Raw genomic sequence first — 20206 nt, forward strand, 5'->3', positions numbered from 1 at the left:
TGTCTGCCCATCATTTAAACATTACTCACCTATCTGTATTGTTCCCTATTGCAAAGTCATATAAGCAACTTGATTTTGATGTGCCATCCCTCTGAACATTGCTGAAGACCCCAAGGACAGTCATCTCCAAACATGCTGAGCATCTGCAGGTTATGAAGGAACAAGCCAACAAGACCCAAAGTATTTTCTGCCAGGTTATCTCTTTTGTCTGTTGGAATACACAATCTGTACAATATTACACAGATGTTTTTAATGTCCTGGCTGATTTGTGTGTGACAGGAGGTAATTGGGAATATCTAGAAGAGCTTTTGGGCATCACTAACTTTATTATTATTATTATTATTATTATTATTTGTATTTATGAGTGTGGAGTGGATGGAGCTCCCATTTTACAATACTTGTTCCATGCATCCATTTTACTTGACAGAAGACATGACTGGTGGGCTAGTTTATTCTTGCAATTGATGAATGGGAGGATATTCCAATAATGATCTTCTTGAAAAAATATTCCTTTATCTTTTTGACTTCTCTTGGGCTCTCTAAGCTAGTTGGTGCAGCCAGACAAAATAGGCATGGAAAAAAAATTATTCAGACAGATTTCACACACTAAGTAGTTGTGTTTCTCCTCTAAAAATCAGACTTAAACCGCAATCATCACCAGACATGAAAAAGGAAATGAATCTGATATTTTCTTTCAGCATCCTGTGCAGATTTGATTTAGGAAAGTTGTTCCCCCAGTGGATAAAAATACTCTGTGTTTCACCCACGGAAGCAAAGGATTGAAAGGAATAAAAAAAATATGTCGGAATTTTTCTGAAAACAAAGACTCAGTGTTTGCATGTTGCTGTCATGTTACAGAAAGAAAAACAACCAAATCCTAACAAGGAAGTGTTATAAAAGAGTAGCTCCTTAGTGTAGTAGGTTATGCATTTGCCTAAAAAGCAAAAGCTCCCAAGTTCAGCCTCAGGAGAAAACATAAATCCCTTTGGGACTGTGTCAGGAAGGGCATCTGGGTTGCTGCAATTATTTTAAACTAAAAACCACAGAGCTATGTACAAATACTTCCATCAGTCCATTTTGTCAAGTGGACTGTGCCTATACTAACTGACATCGGGTGAGATTGAGAGGTAGGACACAGGTTATGGCAGGTGACAGGTTGTGTACAAGGGTACCAAAGAGGCAGACAACAACGCTCACATTCACTTACAGATGCTGATAACTGTCTTTGGACAGTGGGAGGTAGTCGGAGCACCCAGAGGAAATCACTTGTAAATCAAGAAGTAAACTCTAAAAAATGTAACCTAATTTTACAGTTTACTTAGACAGTCACATTTCCTTTTCATTACATTTTTATATTGATTTGATTTCCATTAGCATACTGATTTACCTATGTTTTAATAAAATAAAATAAAGTGTCAGTGAGTATTTTATTTTTGTCTAAATTTCTTGTGTTTAACATGAAGTTCATAAAAGTGAAGGAAACAGACATTTTTTTTGTTATTTTAGTATTTTAAAGTACAAATTGATTTCAGCCTTAAAATGGTGAATAAATGTGGGATTTCGTTTAAAGTTGGATGCATTTTGCTGCAAAGAGGTTCCAGATAAAAAAAAATTTTCAACAGTAAAACAGACATTTTCTGTAAAATAACCGAATTATTACACGTCACCTTCAACATTACGCCATGCCTTACAGCACTCAGACAGTTCAAACTCCTTTTCAAGCTTGAATCTCTTCAAGGTTTTTCAGAACGCCGCGGAACAACAACATCCGTAACGTCACTTCCGCTCACTGTCCGTCAAACATGGCGCTGCTTCTAAGGTCAGTTTATCTTTAGTGCATTACTTTCGGGCTCTGGGAAGCTTTTACTCCTTGTTCTTTGGGATATTGAGGCGCGTAGAGAAAAAGTATAATAAACTAAATGCACGTTTGAGGTCGACGCGCCTCGGTGTAACTTGTAGTCTCCGTTTATTATCCTTGTTTACCGCAAGTGTGGTGGAAAGCCGCTAGCTTACTGTAGCTATCGTGCTAGCGTCAGATGTTCTTGGTTATCTGAGAGTGGACTTTGACAAGTAGTGTTAATAATGACAGACGTAAGCGGTTATTTGGCGCCTTAACCTTCATATGACCGCTTGACGAATGCTTGATTCGCTGTTGATAATCTGAATTTGTTTGATTTAGGTTTGTGTTAAGTGATAATCGAACTACACCGTTACAGTGTCGTAACTCTACCCAGGTCAAATGATTGTCAAATGATTGGCGTTGTCTAAATTACCTTAAATGTGAAACAGATCTTTGTTTAGTAGAAGTGAACCTATTACCCTTTAGAGTTTGTTTAACAGACACTTCTCACTTGTTCCTTCTCGCTAGAGCTGGAGTTAAGACTTGGCTTTACTTATTGCTGGGTTTTCCCAACGAATATGCAAAATTTATGACCATAACTGTTTATAGAACTATAAAAATACAACAACGAACTACAAATCATTCTCTCTTAAGCATTTTTTATTGACAGTATTAACAATTTTACAGTATGAATAATAGCGACGCTCAAACCTTCTTTTGTGTCCTATTTTTTTTGTATGTGTTATTGTTCTTTTTTATGTTAATTTGTTGACTTGTTGCCCCTTGTTCCTATTTAGCTCTGTTTACTTATTGAAAAATCTTCATCATTACAACATATCTTTCTCATGGTGCTGCTGGTTTACTCTGAAGTAAACCAGGATTCAAATCTAAACCTGTTTTTGTTTTTTATGTCTTTAGGACGTTGGGACGTCAGAGTGTCTGTCTCTCCAAACCCCAGTACAGTGTCTTGTACAGACAGTGAGTTCTGTGCTTGTTTGTTAGTGCTTATAAATGCACACATAGATGCTACTGCAAACTTGTTTTCTGTAACCACCCCATTTTCTCTCCTCTTCAGTGTGGCTCCAATGGGATCCACAGCCAAGGAGGAGATGAACAAGTTTTGGGACAAAAATTCGAGATTAAACCGACCCATGTCTCCCCATGTCACCATCTACAAGTATGTACTGCATACCTTCTGGTGTCTACTCAGTGTTGTTCAGATGTGACTCAGTTAAAGTAAAAGTCATTTGCTCCATTTGTTTTATGTTTTCAGAGACACCTCAAATCTGCAGCAACACGTTTTCTGAGCTGCAAATATTGTTACTTTTAAAATCATTTTTTCTGATTGTGCAGGTTTTTCATTCTTTTGAAGCTAATAAAACAGCAGGGCAACCCACAAATACCTGAGATTTAGTGCAATAAGCACCTTATAATGTACTGTCACCAAGTTATTGCAATCCTAACGCCTGCAGCAAAGAACCCCTTTTTTGTTCAGTATATGTCGGTATATGTAATTTCTCACTAGGCTACCCTCCTGGTTCAGCTGCCTTTTTTTTAACTTTAATATTTTTCTGTCATTTGGGATCATTGTGATGACTCAGGGCACCTTTTTTTTTTTTAACACTGTCAACAATCTTCAGCTTCTCCAATCTGTAATCCAGTGATTTAAGTCATACTCTTTCACTGGGTTTAGCCTGTTCTGTACTAGAGCATTAGCTTATTCATATTTATGCATGCAAACTTTGCATGTGCATCCATCACTGGCACAAAATCAAAGTTCCATGATTAAAATGTAGAATTGCAGTGTTGTTACTTGTAAATCAAAGCCTCATTCATCATAAAACTGTTTTAAAGATTTAAAATAATCATTAGTTGAGGCCTGTATGTGTGAAAGCTAAATGTGCTCTGGTTTTTGGGGGGGGGTTTTGCGTCTCAGGTGGTCTGTCCCCATGATGATGTCCATCACGCACAGAGGAACTGGAATTGGGCTCAGTGGAGGTAACACATCTGTTTTTTCCATCCAAAATTAAAGTTAAAGCAAGTAAATGATTTAGTTTTGCCCTTGAAGTACCAGTTGTGAAAGAAGCTATACAGCCACTGTCAGCTTTTAAGTGACCTTGGAAATGTCTTCAGGGCATTGTAGTCTGTCACTATTGATTTTTACTAAGAGCATTTACTGGAATTACAAAACACAAGTTGTTCAATACAATTAAACCTAACATGTGAAAATTAACACTAGATGGCTAACAGCTTTCAGTCATTCGCCTGGAGTAAAAACACGTGTCATTGTGGTATTGTATATCAGTGCTGCTGACCTTCATGGAACATGCTGTAAAAGCTGAATCAGCTTTGTTTATGTGTTAATTGGCTCGATAAGGGCCAAACTCAACAGCCAGGCTGGCTACCTCTCGGACATTAAGTGCCACTTACTGTCTCTCAGCTTTCTATTAGAATCACATGAGTAATCACGTGCCTGAAATCAACTTCGATTCACAGTGAGGGAAGTAAATCTATCACCAACTGACAGGAAGCCATATCAGTTCATCTAAACATAACAGTCAGTATTTAACATTTAGTTTTCAATGCAACTTTCTGTATGTATATAAATATTTTAAAGAATGTCTTTTCTCACACGGAGTTGTTTAGTTTATATTCTTTATCATCCAGGCAATACAGAAATAGAAGCTTTAAATAAGCCATTGTGTTCAGTGCATTGTAGCAGGCAGCCCAAGAAGCACTTGTTTGATCCAGATCCATTATTTGGCTGTCACTCCAGCAAGAGCAAAAAACAACAAAAAAGTATTTACATAACTGAGGCTTTCACATGTTGCAAAATTACTGGTGAGCTGGATCATGTGGTAAAGTGGCTTATGGAGAGAAAATGTTAGAAGCATGTGGAGCTTCTTTTTGCATGTCTTAATTTCTTACTGATTATGAAAGGTGTGGTGGTCTCAGGATTTCTGTCTGTGTTTAGCTATCTCAGCATTTGCGGTGGCAGCGCTGGTTTTGCCAGGGAGCTACCCCTACTACCTGGATTTAATCCACTCACTGTCCGTTGGTCCATTTCTCACTGGGCTGGCCAAATTCGGGATTGCCTTCCCAGTATCTTACCACACCTATAACGGCATTCGCCACTTGGTAAGATTTAATGATTTAATAATTTTAAAATTGCCTAATGATTTAACCGAGGAACTGCTTACCTTTTTCTTCCTCACACTAGAGTCTGTTTGAAATTCTTTGGTAGTTTTTCCATTTGCATGTTTTATGAGGTGTCTGGACTGCTTAGCTTAAGCTTTTAAGAGGATACAGATTTTTGTTTTGCTTTTGTCATGTTTACTAATTTTACTAATTACATTTGCCAACATTTATAAACTGAGGTTGTTTTTGTGTGCTTAATGTTCTTTTTATGATCTTCTTCTGTTTATTATTATCTAATCAGGGCTGGGATATGGGCAAAGGCTTCAAAATTCCAGAGGTCTACCGCACCGGCTACACAGTCATTGGTCTGTCCGTCATCACGTCAATAGCTCTGCTCATGATCTGAGCTCAGGACCAGACGTGATGAACAGAGCGAGTTAAAGTGAACGTGAACTGGATTTCACTGTGGGAGTTTTGTTTTGTGTATATGTACCGTGGCCTAATGCAGACTTATGTCATCAAAGTGTTCAATAAAGGATTATGTTATTCTAAATTTAGAAATTATGTTTTGATGTTTCTTCCTTTGAATTAATTACACTTGGAGAGTCTTTGGGGTCAGCAAATGCAGCAGCAGAGTGCAAGGTGCATGCAAATGTGACCCAGTTTATTTCACACTTGTTCTCAGCGTGAACAACAACCAGCAGCCAAAATTAGACATGTCCTACATGCCTTATGTAATTTGCCTAATTGTGCTGTGACGTCAAAATCATTAATCACTTTTCTTTGCCCTGAGTGCTCAGTCACTGCCAGTTCAACCAGTGTGTCTGCTGATGTTGTTTGTGCACAGAAAGGTGTGTTTGTGTGTTGTTGTTTTTTTAAACTGTAGGCTGTCATTTATATTTTAACTTATCCAGGCTGCAGATGCTCAGATACATTTTTAACGGCAGGGAAGGGAGAGGCTGAAATGTAGAGGCAGCTCAGTGGGGGAAGCTGTGCATGTGAACAGGCTCCTCACCGGCAGCCTGCCTCGGGCCTTACCTCCAACTGAGCCGCACAGGAGTTACACACTGCATCTCACCTGCTTTTGTCCTGCAGTGTGAATAAAGGCAAGCTGTGATGTAAAGTCAGATCCAACTCCCGCTTGTGCTGCGTACAGTAACAAGTGCATACTGATCAACAAAAAACAGGTTCTGAGGTTAGCTGTAACAAAATTGGCTCATTAATTTGTAACCGATGCCTGGAGGGGAAATGCCTGTTAGGCAGAATGTCTTTTTGGTTTATTGATGAATATATATATATATAATTTTATTTTTATTTTTTTTCTCGGGTGTTGTGTCATGCGTTTTGTCAGTCTGTTTCTAAAGGACACATCAAACTGTTTTTTCCAGTATTTGTAAAAGTCAAGAGTTAATTCAGTGCTTTTGATGGTGTTGTAATGTCCACAGAGTCATATCAGCTCTGTTGCTGGACAGGCATTGCTATACCTAACCACTGCCAGCTCAATGTTACATCAACTCTTGCAAAATGCCTCTCTGTACACGAGTTTTTTGTCTGATTGCTGTTAATTTGGCATACGCAGGATTCCCCACACAAAGTCCTATCCACACAACAGGCACATTTCCACCTGAGCTGCACATCCATTGGTCTGCAATTTTCTATTGTGATGGATGGGAAAATTGCTCAGGCTCTGCAGGATCCAAGACTGAATTTGTTTATAGACTGTTTGCACTAAACCCTGCGGAATTTCTTCTCATTTTTGGGAGTAAAAAAAAGAAATGGGGGGGGTAATAGAAGTATTGGCTGTTTCATTCCCCTACAAACAACAAGCACTCTGGCTCATAGTTGTTGATGCATTTCCAATGCACAATGTTCCATCTTTTAGTTTTGCTCTGATAACATCACCATAATGATATTTTGACGAGATAACTTGCACGAAACAAATGGGGGATGAAAAGCGGGAGTTCCCACTGTTTCTATGAGACATTAAGTCACTGATGATTATGCGGCGGCAGCACCCCCTACCGTTTGGCAAATTATTACACCACAGAGCTGCGGTCCTGATGCTGAGGGGTGGTGAGGATGCTGCGCACGGCTGGGAGGGGGAGTATAAACCCGGTTTTGATAGAAAAAACGGTGCCTCAGTCTCTGTGGCGCAATGGAATAGCGCGCTGGACTTCTAATCCAGAGGCTCCGGGTTCGAGTCCCGGCAGAGATGTGGATGTAAGGATCCGGCTGTAATTTTTTTCCTTTAATGAGAAGGGTTCGGAATAAAGCTTACTTTTTTTTAAATGTTCTTTGCAGATAAGATGTGCATAACAGAGCTGCTCTGTACTGTCGACGACAAGGGTGGATTGGTGGAAAGAAGATGATTCATAGTCGTGTTTATTTTGCAGAAGCTCAAAAACAGTGCATCTGGCCTGGTAATTTCACAGGAGCCAAGTCACCGCGCAAAGGTCATCTCATCTATGCAGATTTGAAATAGGGAAAAGGCGTGAAACCATAGCAGAACTTCACGGGGCTTCCTTCCCAGCTTTACTGCCCAGGCTGCGCGCTAAGTTATCACGCGAGCACATTACTGCACAGTCTCACCAGCGGACACGCGCGCACGCTCACGGTTTCGGCACCTGGGGCTGTTCGCTCATTTAAACCAGAGCAAAAAGCTTTCCTGAAGCAGCGGCAGCAGCTAAACGTTTAAAGCCTTTTGCCGTCCTCGTAACAAGTGTTTAATGATGCCAGATGCCGCGTTTCCATCCTCCCATTCGGTTCAGAGACAGAGGGAGAGATAAAGGCTCCGGTTTACTTTGAACATAAATGACTCATAGTGCTAGAATTTTTTTTTTGTATGCAGATTCTGTATTGAATTAAAGACCATAACTACATTGTACAGTGCGAGTGGAGAAGAAGAGTTGGTGGAAGTCATTGTGTATTTTTAAATTAAGGGAAATCAGGGTGGGGACCTTGAATCCTTTCAAGGATCCCCGAAGGTGGACTATTTCCATCTTTAAAACCCCCCAAATCTGGGAGCCCAGAGCTGATATTGTTATTTGCTTTCAGTGTGGGAAAGCAGCTGCTTGCTTGAAGATCTCTCAAACGCCACGACTCCCCTACCACTCCCCACTCCCCCCGCGCTCCCCATGGTTTTTATAATTTTTTATTTATTTATTAATTTTTTCATTCAACCCCACCTCCTCGGTTTCAGTTTGTTGCCACCACCACTGATTGGGCTGTCGTGACATCCATGTTTAACCCCATCATGCCTCCCCACACACAGACCTAATCCGCCCGCAAACTAATCCTTAATCCTCTCTGGCAAGTTGAACAACCCCTCCCCCTCCTCCCTCTCTCCCTTCCACCCTTGGATCCTGATTCCCAAACGGGACTGACGTCAAAAACGTCAAAACTACAAGGACTCTCCCCTTTAACGTTGCAAGCATATGCAAAACTCCCAAGGGTGTAGCCATTATGATGTAGAAACATTAATGGACTACTGCACAAACTGTGAAACGACAACGTCTCAGCAAAGTAGGACTTACAGTATTCTGGGAAAATAGGGAGGAAACGGAAGTCCCACAACTCCACAAGGCCAAGGACTCGGTTAAATCATTAGGCAACCATGGAAATTATCTAACCGATGGGAAATAGTAGTGGGCCTATCTGCAAGATATAAGTAATAGCTCCAAAGCATCAATGATAAGAAACATTATACTCCACTGAGAAACGTGACAATCAGCTTCAGATGACCCGATATGAGATATGTAGGTCTGAATTCAGGAGAAGAATTTTGTACCTACTCTGTAGGCTATGGAAACTTTAGATAAAGCGAGCTTATGTACAACAGGGGATAATGAAATTCCATAAAGGCAGATAAGGTCAGATGACTCACTGTGGGATATTATAGCAACATTACGATGATTTTTCGCTATGGTAAGATCTTACTATCCGCTCCATCTCCTTCATGCTGCTCTCAGTCAGTAGGCCCCTGCTCTGGCCCTGTTATCCCGGTGGTACGGGCCAAATCGTATTAAAATCCCCTCCCTCCCTCCATCCCTCCCTCCCGTGTCCCCTCCCCTCCCGCTCGTCTTTCAGACAGTCTGTTTTTGCTGCAGTGAACGGTAGCCGTGGAGAGCGAGCTAGAGAGAGATAGAGATACAAAGACAGAGTGAGAGAGTGAGCGGAGGGGGAAAAAGCAAGAAAAACAAGGAGTCGGGAGAAGGAACAAGGAGAGAGAAAAAAGTCGATAAAAGCAGATTGAAAGAAGGCTCTGAACAAGCGACTGCTGCGCATCAAAGGAGGGACCTTACTGGGGACCTTATTGGAGACCAGCATCAACAAAACCCGACTCCGGAGGCGGACTATACCGGTGTGTGAGCGTGTGGTTATTGCCGTGCAATGTTTCACAGTTTGTATTAATGTACAGGGTTAGGATGTAGCCTGTAGGGCGGACAGGAGACACCTGTCAGTGGTGACGCTTTTCCGTCTCCAGGAATGTGTCCGTGTGCGCACTGCGAGTCTCCCTTCTCTCTCTCTCTCTCTCTCTCTCTCTGTAATCCGTTATGCCTGCCCAGGGAGAGAAGTGTATAATCCCTGAGTGTTTCATAATTTACTCTAAATGTACGTTTTGTTGTCGGGCTGTCTGCGCTGTTCCCGACTCCTCTCCTCTCCTCCTTTTTTTTCTTTCCGCGCTCTTTTGCAGAAAAAAAGATCGTAACTCGCGGGGTGTGCAGCAGCCACCTCTCTCCAGCCTTTTCAAGAGTCTCCCAAATTCTCAAGAGCACCAGATTTTTCTGCAAGCGCGGGAGAAGGACTGGTTTTCCGACCTGAGAACCAGTCCTCTGGTGCTCTCGCGGTCCGTCGCAGCAATGCAGGTAGCCATGCGCGAGCTGTTGTTGTTTTCATTATTGTTGTTATTATTTTTATTGTCGTCATCTTTATTGGTTTCACTCTCCACGTTAAGCGTAAGCAAAGAACTTCTGTTCTTCGCGCTCAGTTTCCGCGTTATTTCCCATGGATACACTTGGTCCAGTTTTGTTTTCGCTTCTCGCCATCACTCAACAGAAAGGGCTGGAGCAACAATAAACATAGACACCCCCCACCCCGTCTCTAGTCCCCAACATCCCTTTCCCATGACATGCCCCCCCTCCTCCACGTCCCCCCTCCGCTCCATTACTCCATCCCACCCCTTGTCCCCGCCCTAACCGCCCGCTCGTGCGTCCGTCCCGCAGCCAACGTTACAGCCCCGGTTCCCTCTCGGCGATGACAATGAGGGAGCCGTCCACAGATGGACCGAGGGCTCACCTCTGCGCAAGCTACTGCTATTTTAAGGAATCTGCGTGAGAGAAAGAGGAAGAGAAGGAGTGCGAGAGAGAGAGAGAGTGAGAGCGAGTGCCAGAGAAGCTATTAAGCACGACGGTCCGTCTCCGGTCTAGTGCAAAGCGCACCGTGTATTCTCAGCGGGCGGCAGGTGTATCTCTCCGCTGCTGCTGTGTCTTTCATTGTCTTTCCTCTTCTCCTTTTTTCTTTCACTGCCAATTGTGGGAATGTTGCTTAGCGTTATTTTTAATTAGAGTGAGTTAGTTGGAGCTCGAAAATGGCCCCAGAAACATTCGTTTTCCTTCTTTCCACATGCGCACAGCTTGTTAAAGTGGAATAAATTGACAGTAATATGAACACCCCCCCCCCACCACCCCCATTCGTCTCGTCTCCCCTCATTAACACTTAAACATCGCCACCATCTCCGTCTACTCCTCTGTTTGGCTCTATCACCGCCCACTCTCTCCTTACTCCCACCTCCCTCAATCAGTCGTCGGTATAGTATGACACAACCAGATCGATGAATACCCATGGAGCAACGCGTGAGTAACGGGTGGGCCAAGCGTTTATTCAGCTGCAGCCAACCAGTGGCAGGGGATGCAATTAGTGGCCAGTTGGCCTTGCCTGCTTGTTTTCTTTATCTCACCATTGCTTTCCCTGCAGGTGACACTCCAGAGCTCCTCTGCCCTCCTGAGGATTCAGTGAGACAGGCGGATCTGTGTGCCCGAACATGGCCTTCCCATCAGCCCCCTTTGCATTATGGAGTGTCAGCTTATTGACAGTACTCTTCACAGCTGCGGTTCACAGCAATACTAGCTTTGGTAAGCACATCTCTCTCCCTCTGTATCTGTCTGCCTCTTACTGTCTCTCCCTGGGCCCCTGACCTCCCTGACCCTCTCTCTCTGTCTCTTGTGGTGGCCCTTATCTGTTTACTTGAGGCTTTTTCGTTGTTTCCTGTATTATGACAAGGGAATCAGAGCAGCGTTAATAAGCACATGGGACACTCCCACCTCCCCAGACCCCAGTGGGATTTCTGCTGTTGTTTTTTAGGAATGTGTGTGACTCGCACGTGGGTGTAGGGCTCAGCAGTGCATTGCAGGTCCTTTGCCAGAGTAGCACACTGCCCAGTAACTTCCTCTTCTTTTTCTCTCTCAGTGACATCTTAAATGACTTGCATAAGGTCGCTTAAGATGCAAAAACACAGGCAAACACTCATCATTAGCAGTCTTGGATGTTTACCTGCTTAGCATCTCTCTGTCTTTCTCATGAGTATACACTTGGAGATAAAGAGCGATTGTCTTGTGCTTTCTCAGGTAGGGGCAAAGCAGCGTGCAAACTCTTATACAGACATATGACAGTCCTTATGGCTGAAGCTCAAACTGCGATGAGCTGGGTGCGGCTCAAAGCGGATGGTAAGAGAGGATTTGATGAGAGAAGCACTTTGTAATGATATCATCCTTGCTGTGAGTGGCGAGAATATACAGACCGATGTGCTTTCCAATTACATAACACTCAAGTGACTGACTGCTGGTAATACAACCTTTAGAGGACGAGTTTTGCCAGTGGTAAAATGGTGCGTCACCACTGGCCCTCAATCCACAGAAAATTGATTGACATAGGTAGAATCCTGTCGGCATGTTTCTCATTACACTTGGTATTTTTTTGCACAGAGTTTGACAAAGAACTGTAAGACAATATAGCAGGTAATAAGGCTCCTAATAGATGTTCCCTGATTTGCATTTCCAATATATATTCTCAGAGGCCCCTTGTATTCACTTATGCACACCCACACTATTTCACAAATCTGAATGCACCTGTGAATACACACTGCATGCATATGCATGGAGAAATACACAGTATACGCCCATAGATATGCACGCACACAGACTACATTTACTGTACTTTGAATTTGTTTATCCACATCAGCTGTTTTTATTTTCTGTTGAAATAGGTATACTTGAGTTTCCGTGCATTTATGAATTCAATTTGGGGGAGCGAAGGATTGTCGGTGTGAGCTCACATTGGTCAGTGCGGTAGAAAGTGAGAAACAATATGGGTATGTCTAGAAGTTGGGATCAGGCCGCTGTAATACAAATGCAAATGGAAGCATGTCAAAACCTTTAGAGTTGCTGAAGATGAGAAATGCACAAACAATCACCTCAGACTGAGGCACTGATGATGAAACATCAATCTCCTGTCAGGATGCTGACCCCAACTGTGTAGTTCGTCATTGAAACCCAGGCGCTGGTTCGTTATTTGGGTCCGAAAATGATTTTGGCTCGCATTCACACGCATGTCACATTTGATTAAGGTGTGCCTGGAGGGAGGCCTGACCATGCGTGACCAATTCTTGCTTTGGTCTCACCTAAGTGCTGTTTTACATTATCATGTCAGTCAAGGAGAGTAATTAAGCCTGGGACGTCTGACAGCATTTAGGAGATGAGAAAACACGTCAAAGAGCACAGCTGAGAGATGGGAAGCAACCGTGGAGTGCTGAGTTAACAATTTTGGCATCCATGTCTTTTTGTCAGTAATATGTGTCATCAAATAATGATCAAGTACTTGTATTAATTCCACAGAAACCAAATTAATAATATCACTGCAGTGAAATCAGTCAGAATCACTTGTCAAAAATGTTTGAAAATATATTTTTTGCACCATATAGAAATGCATTAATCAGAAGAAGACCGGATACTTTTTTATCAGTAGTATTGAAATTTGTCTTAGTGGCCTTGATGCAAGAAATAATGAAAAGTTGTAGATTTTCCCACTGGCAAACAAGGAACCCAGCTTTTATTCAACACATACAACACCAAGGAACAATGCCAAAAAATTCAAGATACAGAAAAATAGATATATTCATGAATAAATCTTGTGTTTGCTGCTTTGTTCTTGACATTTGAGTAATGTGGTAAGCAATGGTGTTGCAGTTATAGAGGGAAATGTAGTGCATAAGCCGCAAAGCACCAGCCCATCACTCACATCCGCTCCGATCTGTCTGAATGTTGTGACACAGCAGCAGAGCTGTTAGTAGAAGGTGGAGTAGGGTGGGTCATGCCGTCATAATGGAGATCTCCATGCTAAGTGGCCTTGCAAGAGAAGGGTCTACTTAGCTTAAATAATTCAGTGTTATGTATCAGAGAGGAAAACGATTAGCTCAGCAAGTCAACGTTAAAGCAGATGAGCCATCAGAGTAGGACCGTCTATTATTGTTATACTCAGAGTCCACAGTGGATTAAAAATATGTTGACTGTTTGTCTCTTATCATCGGTCAGAGAGGTACAATTAAGAAAAAAGAAATACTTTCCCAGGACATATGGGGTTGATCATGTATTATGATAGCGTTCATGATAGTTTAAACTCTTGATCAATCCTGGACTTCCATTTGATGTATGTCAAAGTCATGGAAAGGACAGCACTAACTCTGCTCTGGATTTATCTGTGGCCAGGCATCCTTGGAGCATGTGAACGAATCAGGGAGACACTAATTGCATGCCATTTGACATATCCATTTCCACAGCTGGATGTGCAGCCATGCGCTGTAGATGGAAAGTGCCTCTCAGAAGGGCACAGATTAGGCATGCAATTGGCCGGCTGTGCCCTGGTTCTGTACCGCTGACCCAGTTGCCACAGGACTGCTGTGTAGTGTGAGGGTCCGTCTGCTGAAGCACTCAGTTGACAGCACGTAGAACAGTGTGCTGCGACCTCCAATCAACCACCTGGCCCTCAACGCTATGGCAGCCTGATGGCAGTCTGATCTCAGACTCCAGTAGAGTGTTTGCATTCATGGCAGGAAACATGCCTAATAGTTTATTTACTTCAGCGAGTTCTGCTAGTCAGAAACACTGAATGAATCCCGATGCTTCCAGCTGAGGCTAGTAATGGATAAGGATTAAAGGACGGGAGCAGTGTGGACCAGTTGTTAGTGTGGTAAGATTTATAGGCGGGAGGGCTCTGCGTGTGTGTGTCTCTGCCAGTGGTTCACTTTATACTGCTACAGAATGGGTTCCTTTCCCCCAGGAGCAGCTCTTTCTCATTGGCTAAAAGCCCACTTCCTGTGTGTGTTGCTGTTGTTTGGTGTTGACTTCCTGTGTGCCAAGATGGGGGAACATTTGGCTAATACACAGTACGGCTAGCACACAATAGCAGTAGGCGGTTTGGATGGGAGGCCTCTGCCTGTTAACAAGGCTGACTGATAAGCAGTGACTCATTAACAAGCCGAGGTACACAGAGCCTGGGGGAATTACCGCCTAGCCACTGTGACATTAATAAGAGGCCTAAGCTATTTTTCCATTTGGCTCCACTGGCATGGGGCTAAACCAGTGGTTTCCAATCTCAGTGCTGGCTATTTATTTCCTCCAGTGCTCTTCTATTACTTTCAGCCACTGGTTACCTGGTCTGATTGGAGTGTGGGCTGATCAGTATTGTCAATGTGGGCTGTAGCTAATGACATCTGCCGCTTCAATAGAAAAACCAGACAGCCCTCATTAGTTTTCTGCAGATTCATTCAGAAACATCTGGGGAGGAGCCCAATTAATTATTCTTATACTAATCATGCCAGTTAAAAGACAAACATATTGTTAACTAAGAGAAAAACGACAATGACATAATCTAGCACATATCCTAGATTTGAATCTGTGAAACTGAAGGAGATTGTGACACTACATGGATCCAATTAAGCATCTAAAATACACATGCTAAAACATGTAGTAAAGCTCCAGGAGACTGTCTGCTATCGGAATTTTAAATCTAAAGCCATATTACTTCTATTGTCTTGTGTGTTTATTCTTCTCTGATCCTTTAAGTGTTTTCTTGTCCAGATCAGTTTTCTGATTATAAATTGGATTCTGATTGGCTGGCATTAGTTTGAAACAGATTCACATCTGGCAGAAAACCAATTATTTCTCCTGTTCATCATGCCGATTAATTAGTGTGCTGTGGCTGATTGATTAAACTTCCAACAAAGCTCTAACCATGAGCACTAGAGCCCCCGGGAATGATTTGCATCACACATTGTACACATTGCTGTTTCTTCATGTTATGCTCATACATCTCTCGACATGCTGAAACATTACACATGCGTAAGCGGCAGGAAGAGAAGGTCACAGTTCAACAAGGCAAAAGTGTTGATAAGTCATTTGTAGCTAAATTAAGCAGAATTAAAATGCAGTGGCGCGCCAGTATCTTCGGATGTTAGAAGTATCAACTGCACCCAAACAAGACTCTATTAGACCTCATCAATCTGAAGCAGATCTCATCCACCCAGGCTCTCTCAGGCAAAGTGAGATTACATCAGAACAGATCAGTCTTGCATGCTGCCATCATAATAACAGCAAATGCCATTAAGAAACCAAAAGAAAGAAGTGCTCTTGAGATTTTGATGAGCGGCAACGCATTCGTCGCCCTCTCTGGTGCTTCGCAGAAGACACATCACCTTGCAGCAACTCAGGGTTGTGAAAAATAGGGGTCCCGCATTTACAGAGCAGCCAGCTTCAAAACCATCACCTCACAAACACACTACAGATTAAACAAACCTAACAACAACAACAACAGCGTCAGCCTTGAAATAAATTAATTTACCATGTTTCCACCAACAAGAGCCCGTATTGTGTTCAGCACTCATCTGGCTTTTCCTTTGATCAAGGCCCTCGCGCTCATTCCCCCATTCCTACCTGCCTGCTTTTCTCATGTTATCTGCTGGAATTCTCTGGCGGGCATTTTAATTGATTGCTGCAGGGGTGGAAATCACCAATGGTGTCATTAGCGCATGGGTGGTCAGACCAAGGGCTTCCTGGAAAGGTGTATCTGTTTGTTGAAGCACATCACTGTGCTGTGTGTAAACTCCAACTATGACCGGGTGCTGGAAGATTCGAGTGCATGGCTGTAAAGCGAAGCATTTGTATTGATTGACTCTGAGTGCTGAGGGTTCCCCCTGAGCGCAGGAGCTCCACCAATGAAAGAGCGGAGGTTGCTCTTATATATTGCCTCTTTTTGATGATGCCATCACTTCAGCTTGTGGTAGAGAGTGTGTCTGTGGGGGGATCTTATCACTGATACCACAACCATAAAGCCATTTCAATTCACCTGTGTGTTGTGTAGGGAACTCTACCTAGTTCTGCTGAGGATATCACTGTCCATTGACTGGATGGTGAGTCTTATTGAGCCTCTAATATAACTGTCAAATATAGAACCAGTTTAGGAAAAGGACTGTGAAGCAGTTCTCCAGATTAGTACTTAATGTAGTATAAAGTCTCACGAGAATAAGGAGAATAAATCTGATGTCTGACACTTTTTCTTTAGCGCTATTAAAGTGAATCAGCAGACAGAGTGACAAGGTCTTTGAATCTGTGTCCTTCATCAGCACATGCGGCAAAGTTTTTTTTTAATAGCTTTACCATCGACTGGCTGATTATCAGTTCAACTGAGTGCCAGTTGGATCCTAAAATCGGATACAATTACTTTTTAGTGGTATATTATTGTGCCGGAGCAGAGTTGAATATTGCCTCCTATACACAGCATATTTATTTATTGTTTTAGTTGCAAGTTTATTGTTTACAGAGATATGTTTTCTGCATTGAAACTATTGGACAGTATCATTATTAAAGTTTTTGCATTGTAACACAGCCACTGCTCAGTGGAATTCATTTATGGTTCCACTGCACTGCTGCACTCCTTATGCCTCCCAATCATATTGTACCACCCTGCTTGAATGCTCATAGCTTCTATATATACTGCAGATCTGCTATTGAAATTCATTCTGTATTATTTAAATGCCCTTTGAATTAATGCACTACCTGGCATTTAGTGTATGTGTTTTCATCATTTATGGCTGCATTGTAATCGGATCAAATATTTTAATGCAGCCAATGCAAAGCGGGGGTGTCATTTGGGGAGGTTGCTTTGTCAACAAGAACAGCCATGACGGGCATAGGATCATTAGACATGATACTATAGAGCCTGGATTTACTTTTCATTGAAGTGGAAAAGGTCGTCTTTTACGAGTCTTTCCTGGAAGGCAACAAAAATGATGACGAGGGATTTTTACTGCAGTTTGCAACTACTGTAAAGGCTAGGGGAAAAAGGGGATAGGAGTGAGAAACTGATGGGATCTGAGTGTGGTGCTGTATTGTACCACTGTAGGTGTCTTTGGAGAGGCTGAAGGAACGGCAAACTCTGGAGAAGTTTAGACTTTTCTGCAGTGGTTGCAGGATGCGAATATACACTTTATTTACTCCTGGCTGAGGTTTGATCATCTCTGTGGGTGGTGTGGAGGACCTGATAGCGTTAAGATCGTGCCATGTATTTACTCTCTGTAAAGCCATGTTTTTTTCTGAGTTACAGAGATCCAAAGAAATTGAATTTTAATACAAGGTGTAAATTATGCAAGAGTGCTAAATGTTTTAAAAGAAAGAGGAAGTAAATTGTCTTTTTGTTTAGTTTCCTCTGTGTTCATGCACCTCATTTCAAGTTCTTTTAAAGTGTTTTTGGTTTATTGTTATTGTTCTTCTCCTTCAATGTCACAACCTAGACAGGTACCCGCCTGATACAGTGAATATTTTCATTGTTGGAACATTTTCATTGTACACAGCGATATGACCTAAATTAGTATCATTACACTTTTATGAGATTTGCTGCTCCCGTCTATTCTTGTCTTAAGTGGAGGAACTGAAGTCATCACTTTAAAGGAAAAAAAAAAGCAGCAGTCTGCTGATGAGCATGAAAAAATCTTGTTTGCTTTATTCTGTCATCCTTGAGCTTTTAAAAAGTGCCACATCTATGTTTTCTATTAGGAACTCACGAAAGGAATATAATGCCTCGTTTTAAGCGGTAGATAAGGTCTTATGATCAGTGAGTCATTGTAATGCAAGTGCAGACTTTAAACTCACGGTGACCAGTCGAGAGGTCCAGGCTCGGCTTTTAATCTGGACCTGACCCTTTGCACCGATCAAGGTACGATGAACTCGTGATGAGTAGATGCGACTTTTGACGATGGGGCCATCGCCACACCGTGTAACTCAGCATTACTGTGCCGGTTGAAGACAAAAGCACCAAATAGGCATCTCTAATCTCCCTGCTGAATGAATCCGAAACAAAGAGAGGAGGAACGCAGACATAGAAGCTTGGACACACATAGGATAAGCTGATTACCCAGGAAAGGAGGGAGGGCGAGGGAGACAGAGGGAGAAAGACAGAGGCATTCACGTGAACAAGAGAAAACCATACAGTAAGGGTGCATGACGGCAGGGAAATGGAGGAGGAGGGGTTGGGAGGGAGGAGGAAAAAAAAGTGAGCGCACTCTAATGATGGGGTGAACAGACCGGAGAGAAAATGAAAAGAAACAGTGTAGGGAGCGAGGGAGGGAGAAAGAACTCACAAGAGAAAAAAAGGTGAACGCTTAAAAGGACGAGCCCTGGCGCGCTACACAGAGCATGCAATAGGAAAATGAAGGGAATGCATATTTGCCTCTGATATCCTTCTTAGCCATGCGACACAATCAAAAAACAGGACATTATGCTAATGCGAGACTGCTCAGCAATATAATTGCAACCTGACTCATTTCACCTGTCGCTATATATACAAACGGAATTACACCCAATCCAGGTGTACAGGCTAAATATACAGCTAATTAAAATTAATGAGATTTACTTAGAAAAGAATATGCTTCTTCTCTAAGCTGCTTATCCCTGCATGGGAATCGGCTACACACACTGACACACACACACACACACACACACACACACACACACACACACACACACACACACACACACACACACACACACACACACACACTCACCTTTGCCAGTTCTCTAAGATACACACACTTCATTTTGATTCACTCTCCTTCACTTCGCTTTCTCACCCTCTGCTAGGCAGACTGTTAAGAAACCCCAGTATGCTAGCACGCACGCACGCACGCACGCACACACAAACACGCAGTCTATCTATCTGTCTTTCAGCCAGCTTTCCTCTCACGCAGACTTAAACATGCTCCTTGCTCAGTGAACATGAAGTTCTTGACTGTACGTTGCCATTCACACACATAGACATGAATAAACAACTGAGTTTCTGGAGAAAAAAAGTTGAGATTGTATTGAAAATGATTTGCAAGTCATTGTTTTTAGTTTTAGAAATTAGGTTGTGGACAGTTTCAGTGAGATTCTTAGATGACCAAGACACATCGCTCTAATCTCTTAAACCACTTTAGCTTAGCTTTTGGTGTTTTTGTTATGCAAACACAAATGCAACCTTCATGTATTCCTAACAGTGCTGTAGCGTGCTAGTGTTGCTCCTACATAATCATGTTAATGATGCTCCATGACCATCATTACAACTGACAAATTATGTATATAACTCAGGAACAAATATTAAATCACAACGCGTCCTGTAGTGGAAGACGTGTAGCACAATAAAGTCAATTTGAAGATGAGGGTCAAACACAGGATTTTACCCTCGAGAAACCCAAATTATATTAGACTTACATTATATTTTCATTTTTTATGCATTTTTCTTCTTTTGATAAAGTACCTACATGGCTAAGTTGAGGAAAAGATAGTAGTTTCTGTTAAAACAGAGCCTTTTGCAGTATTAACGCTGTATTAAAACTGTTTCTGATTGGCTTTCTGCCAGAAAGCCCTCTCTCATGTGCATGTCCTTCCCTGATGTGGGATAATATCGGATGATATCTGATTGTGCGAGTGACAAGATATCTGTGTAAACGAACTCTTGACCTAAAACGGGTTACATAAACATTAATGAAATCTGAACACTAGTCGTCAGCTCAACACTTTAAAGAAACATGATAAAGACAAGCGCATATGGTGATATTTACTTGTAATGTGATGGCCGAAGACACCAGCTCAAACCAATTATAAACAGGGTCTTAGAGGCAGCAATGCAAACCCACAAGCAGATGCT

General features: G+C 42.3%; 2 protein-coding genes and 1 non-coding gene across 10 annotated transcripts in view; all 3 read left to right on the plus strand.

Annotated features, from left to right (window-relative positions):
- The first annotated feature begins 1667 nt into the window (after positions 1–1667).
- Positions 1668–5539, plus strand: sdhc (succinate dehydrogenase complex, subunit C, integral membrane protein). 2 transcript variants are annotated; one of them, XM_026150781.2, is made up of 6 exons: positions 1668–1819; positions 2759–2818; positions 2916–3017; positions 3777–3838; positions 4815–4978; positions 5280–5539. In XM_026150781.2, the coding sequence occupies exons 1-6, from the start codon at positions 1803–1805 to the stop codon at positions 5382–5384; spliced, it is 510 nt and encodes a 169-aa protein (XP_026006566.1). In that variant the 5' UTR covers positions 1668–1802; the 3' UTR covers positions 5385–5539. The 2 variants fall into 2 exon arrangements, with proteins under 2 accessions (XP_026006566.1, XP_080148652.1); XM_080292526.1 differs by having other exon boundaries at positions 1795–1890.
- Positions 5540–7119: 1580 nt separating this feature from the next.
- Positions 7120–7193, plus strand: trnar-ucu (transfer RNA arginine (anticodon UCU)). Its single transcript has one exon. It is a non-coding gene; the product is annotated as a tRNA-Arg (tRNA).
- A 1862-nt stretch (positions 7194–9055) lies between these two features.
- cadm3 (cell adhesion molecule 3) overlaps positions 9056–20206 on the plus strand; it is a 104987-nt gene continuing 93836 nt past the window's right edge. For 2 of the 7 annotated variants that reach the window (XM_080292527.1, XM_080292530.1), the window contains exons 1-2: positions 9056–9338; positions 10952–11109. In XM_080292527.1, coding sequence (XP_080148653.1) covers positions 11019–11109 — 91 coding nt within the window. In that variant the 5' untranslated portion in view covers positions 9056–9338; positions 10952–11018. Of the gene's footprint in view, positions 9339–9685; positions 9844–10177; positions 10831–10951; positions 11110–20206 lie in introns of those variants that run through there. The other 5 variants (XM_026150967.2, XM_080292531.1, XM_026150972.2 and 2 more) reach the window with 4 other exon arrangements.

Source organism: Astatotilapia calliptera, chromosome 18 (assembly GCF_964374335.1).
Source record: "Astatotilapia calliptera chromosome 18, fAstCal68.1, whole genome shotgun sequence".
NCBI lineage: Eukaryota > Metazoa > Chordata > Actinopteri > Cichliformes > Cichlidae > Astatotilapia > Astatotilapia calliptera.

Bases quoted from the DNA above. Each gene is read 5' to 3' on its own strand.
- sdhc (XM_026150781.2), top strand. The intron at 2,819-2,915 runs GTGAGTTCTGTG...TCTCCTCTTCAG, and splicing joins TACAGTGTCTTGTACAGACA to TGTGGCTCCAATGGGATCCA. The intron at 3,839-4,814 runs GTAACACATCTG...GTCTGTGTTTAG, and splicing joins TGGAATTGGGCTCAGTGGAG to CTATCTCAGCATTTGCGGTG.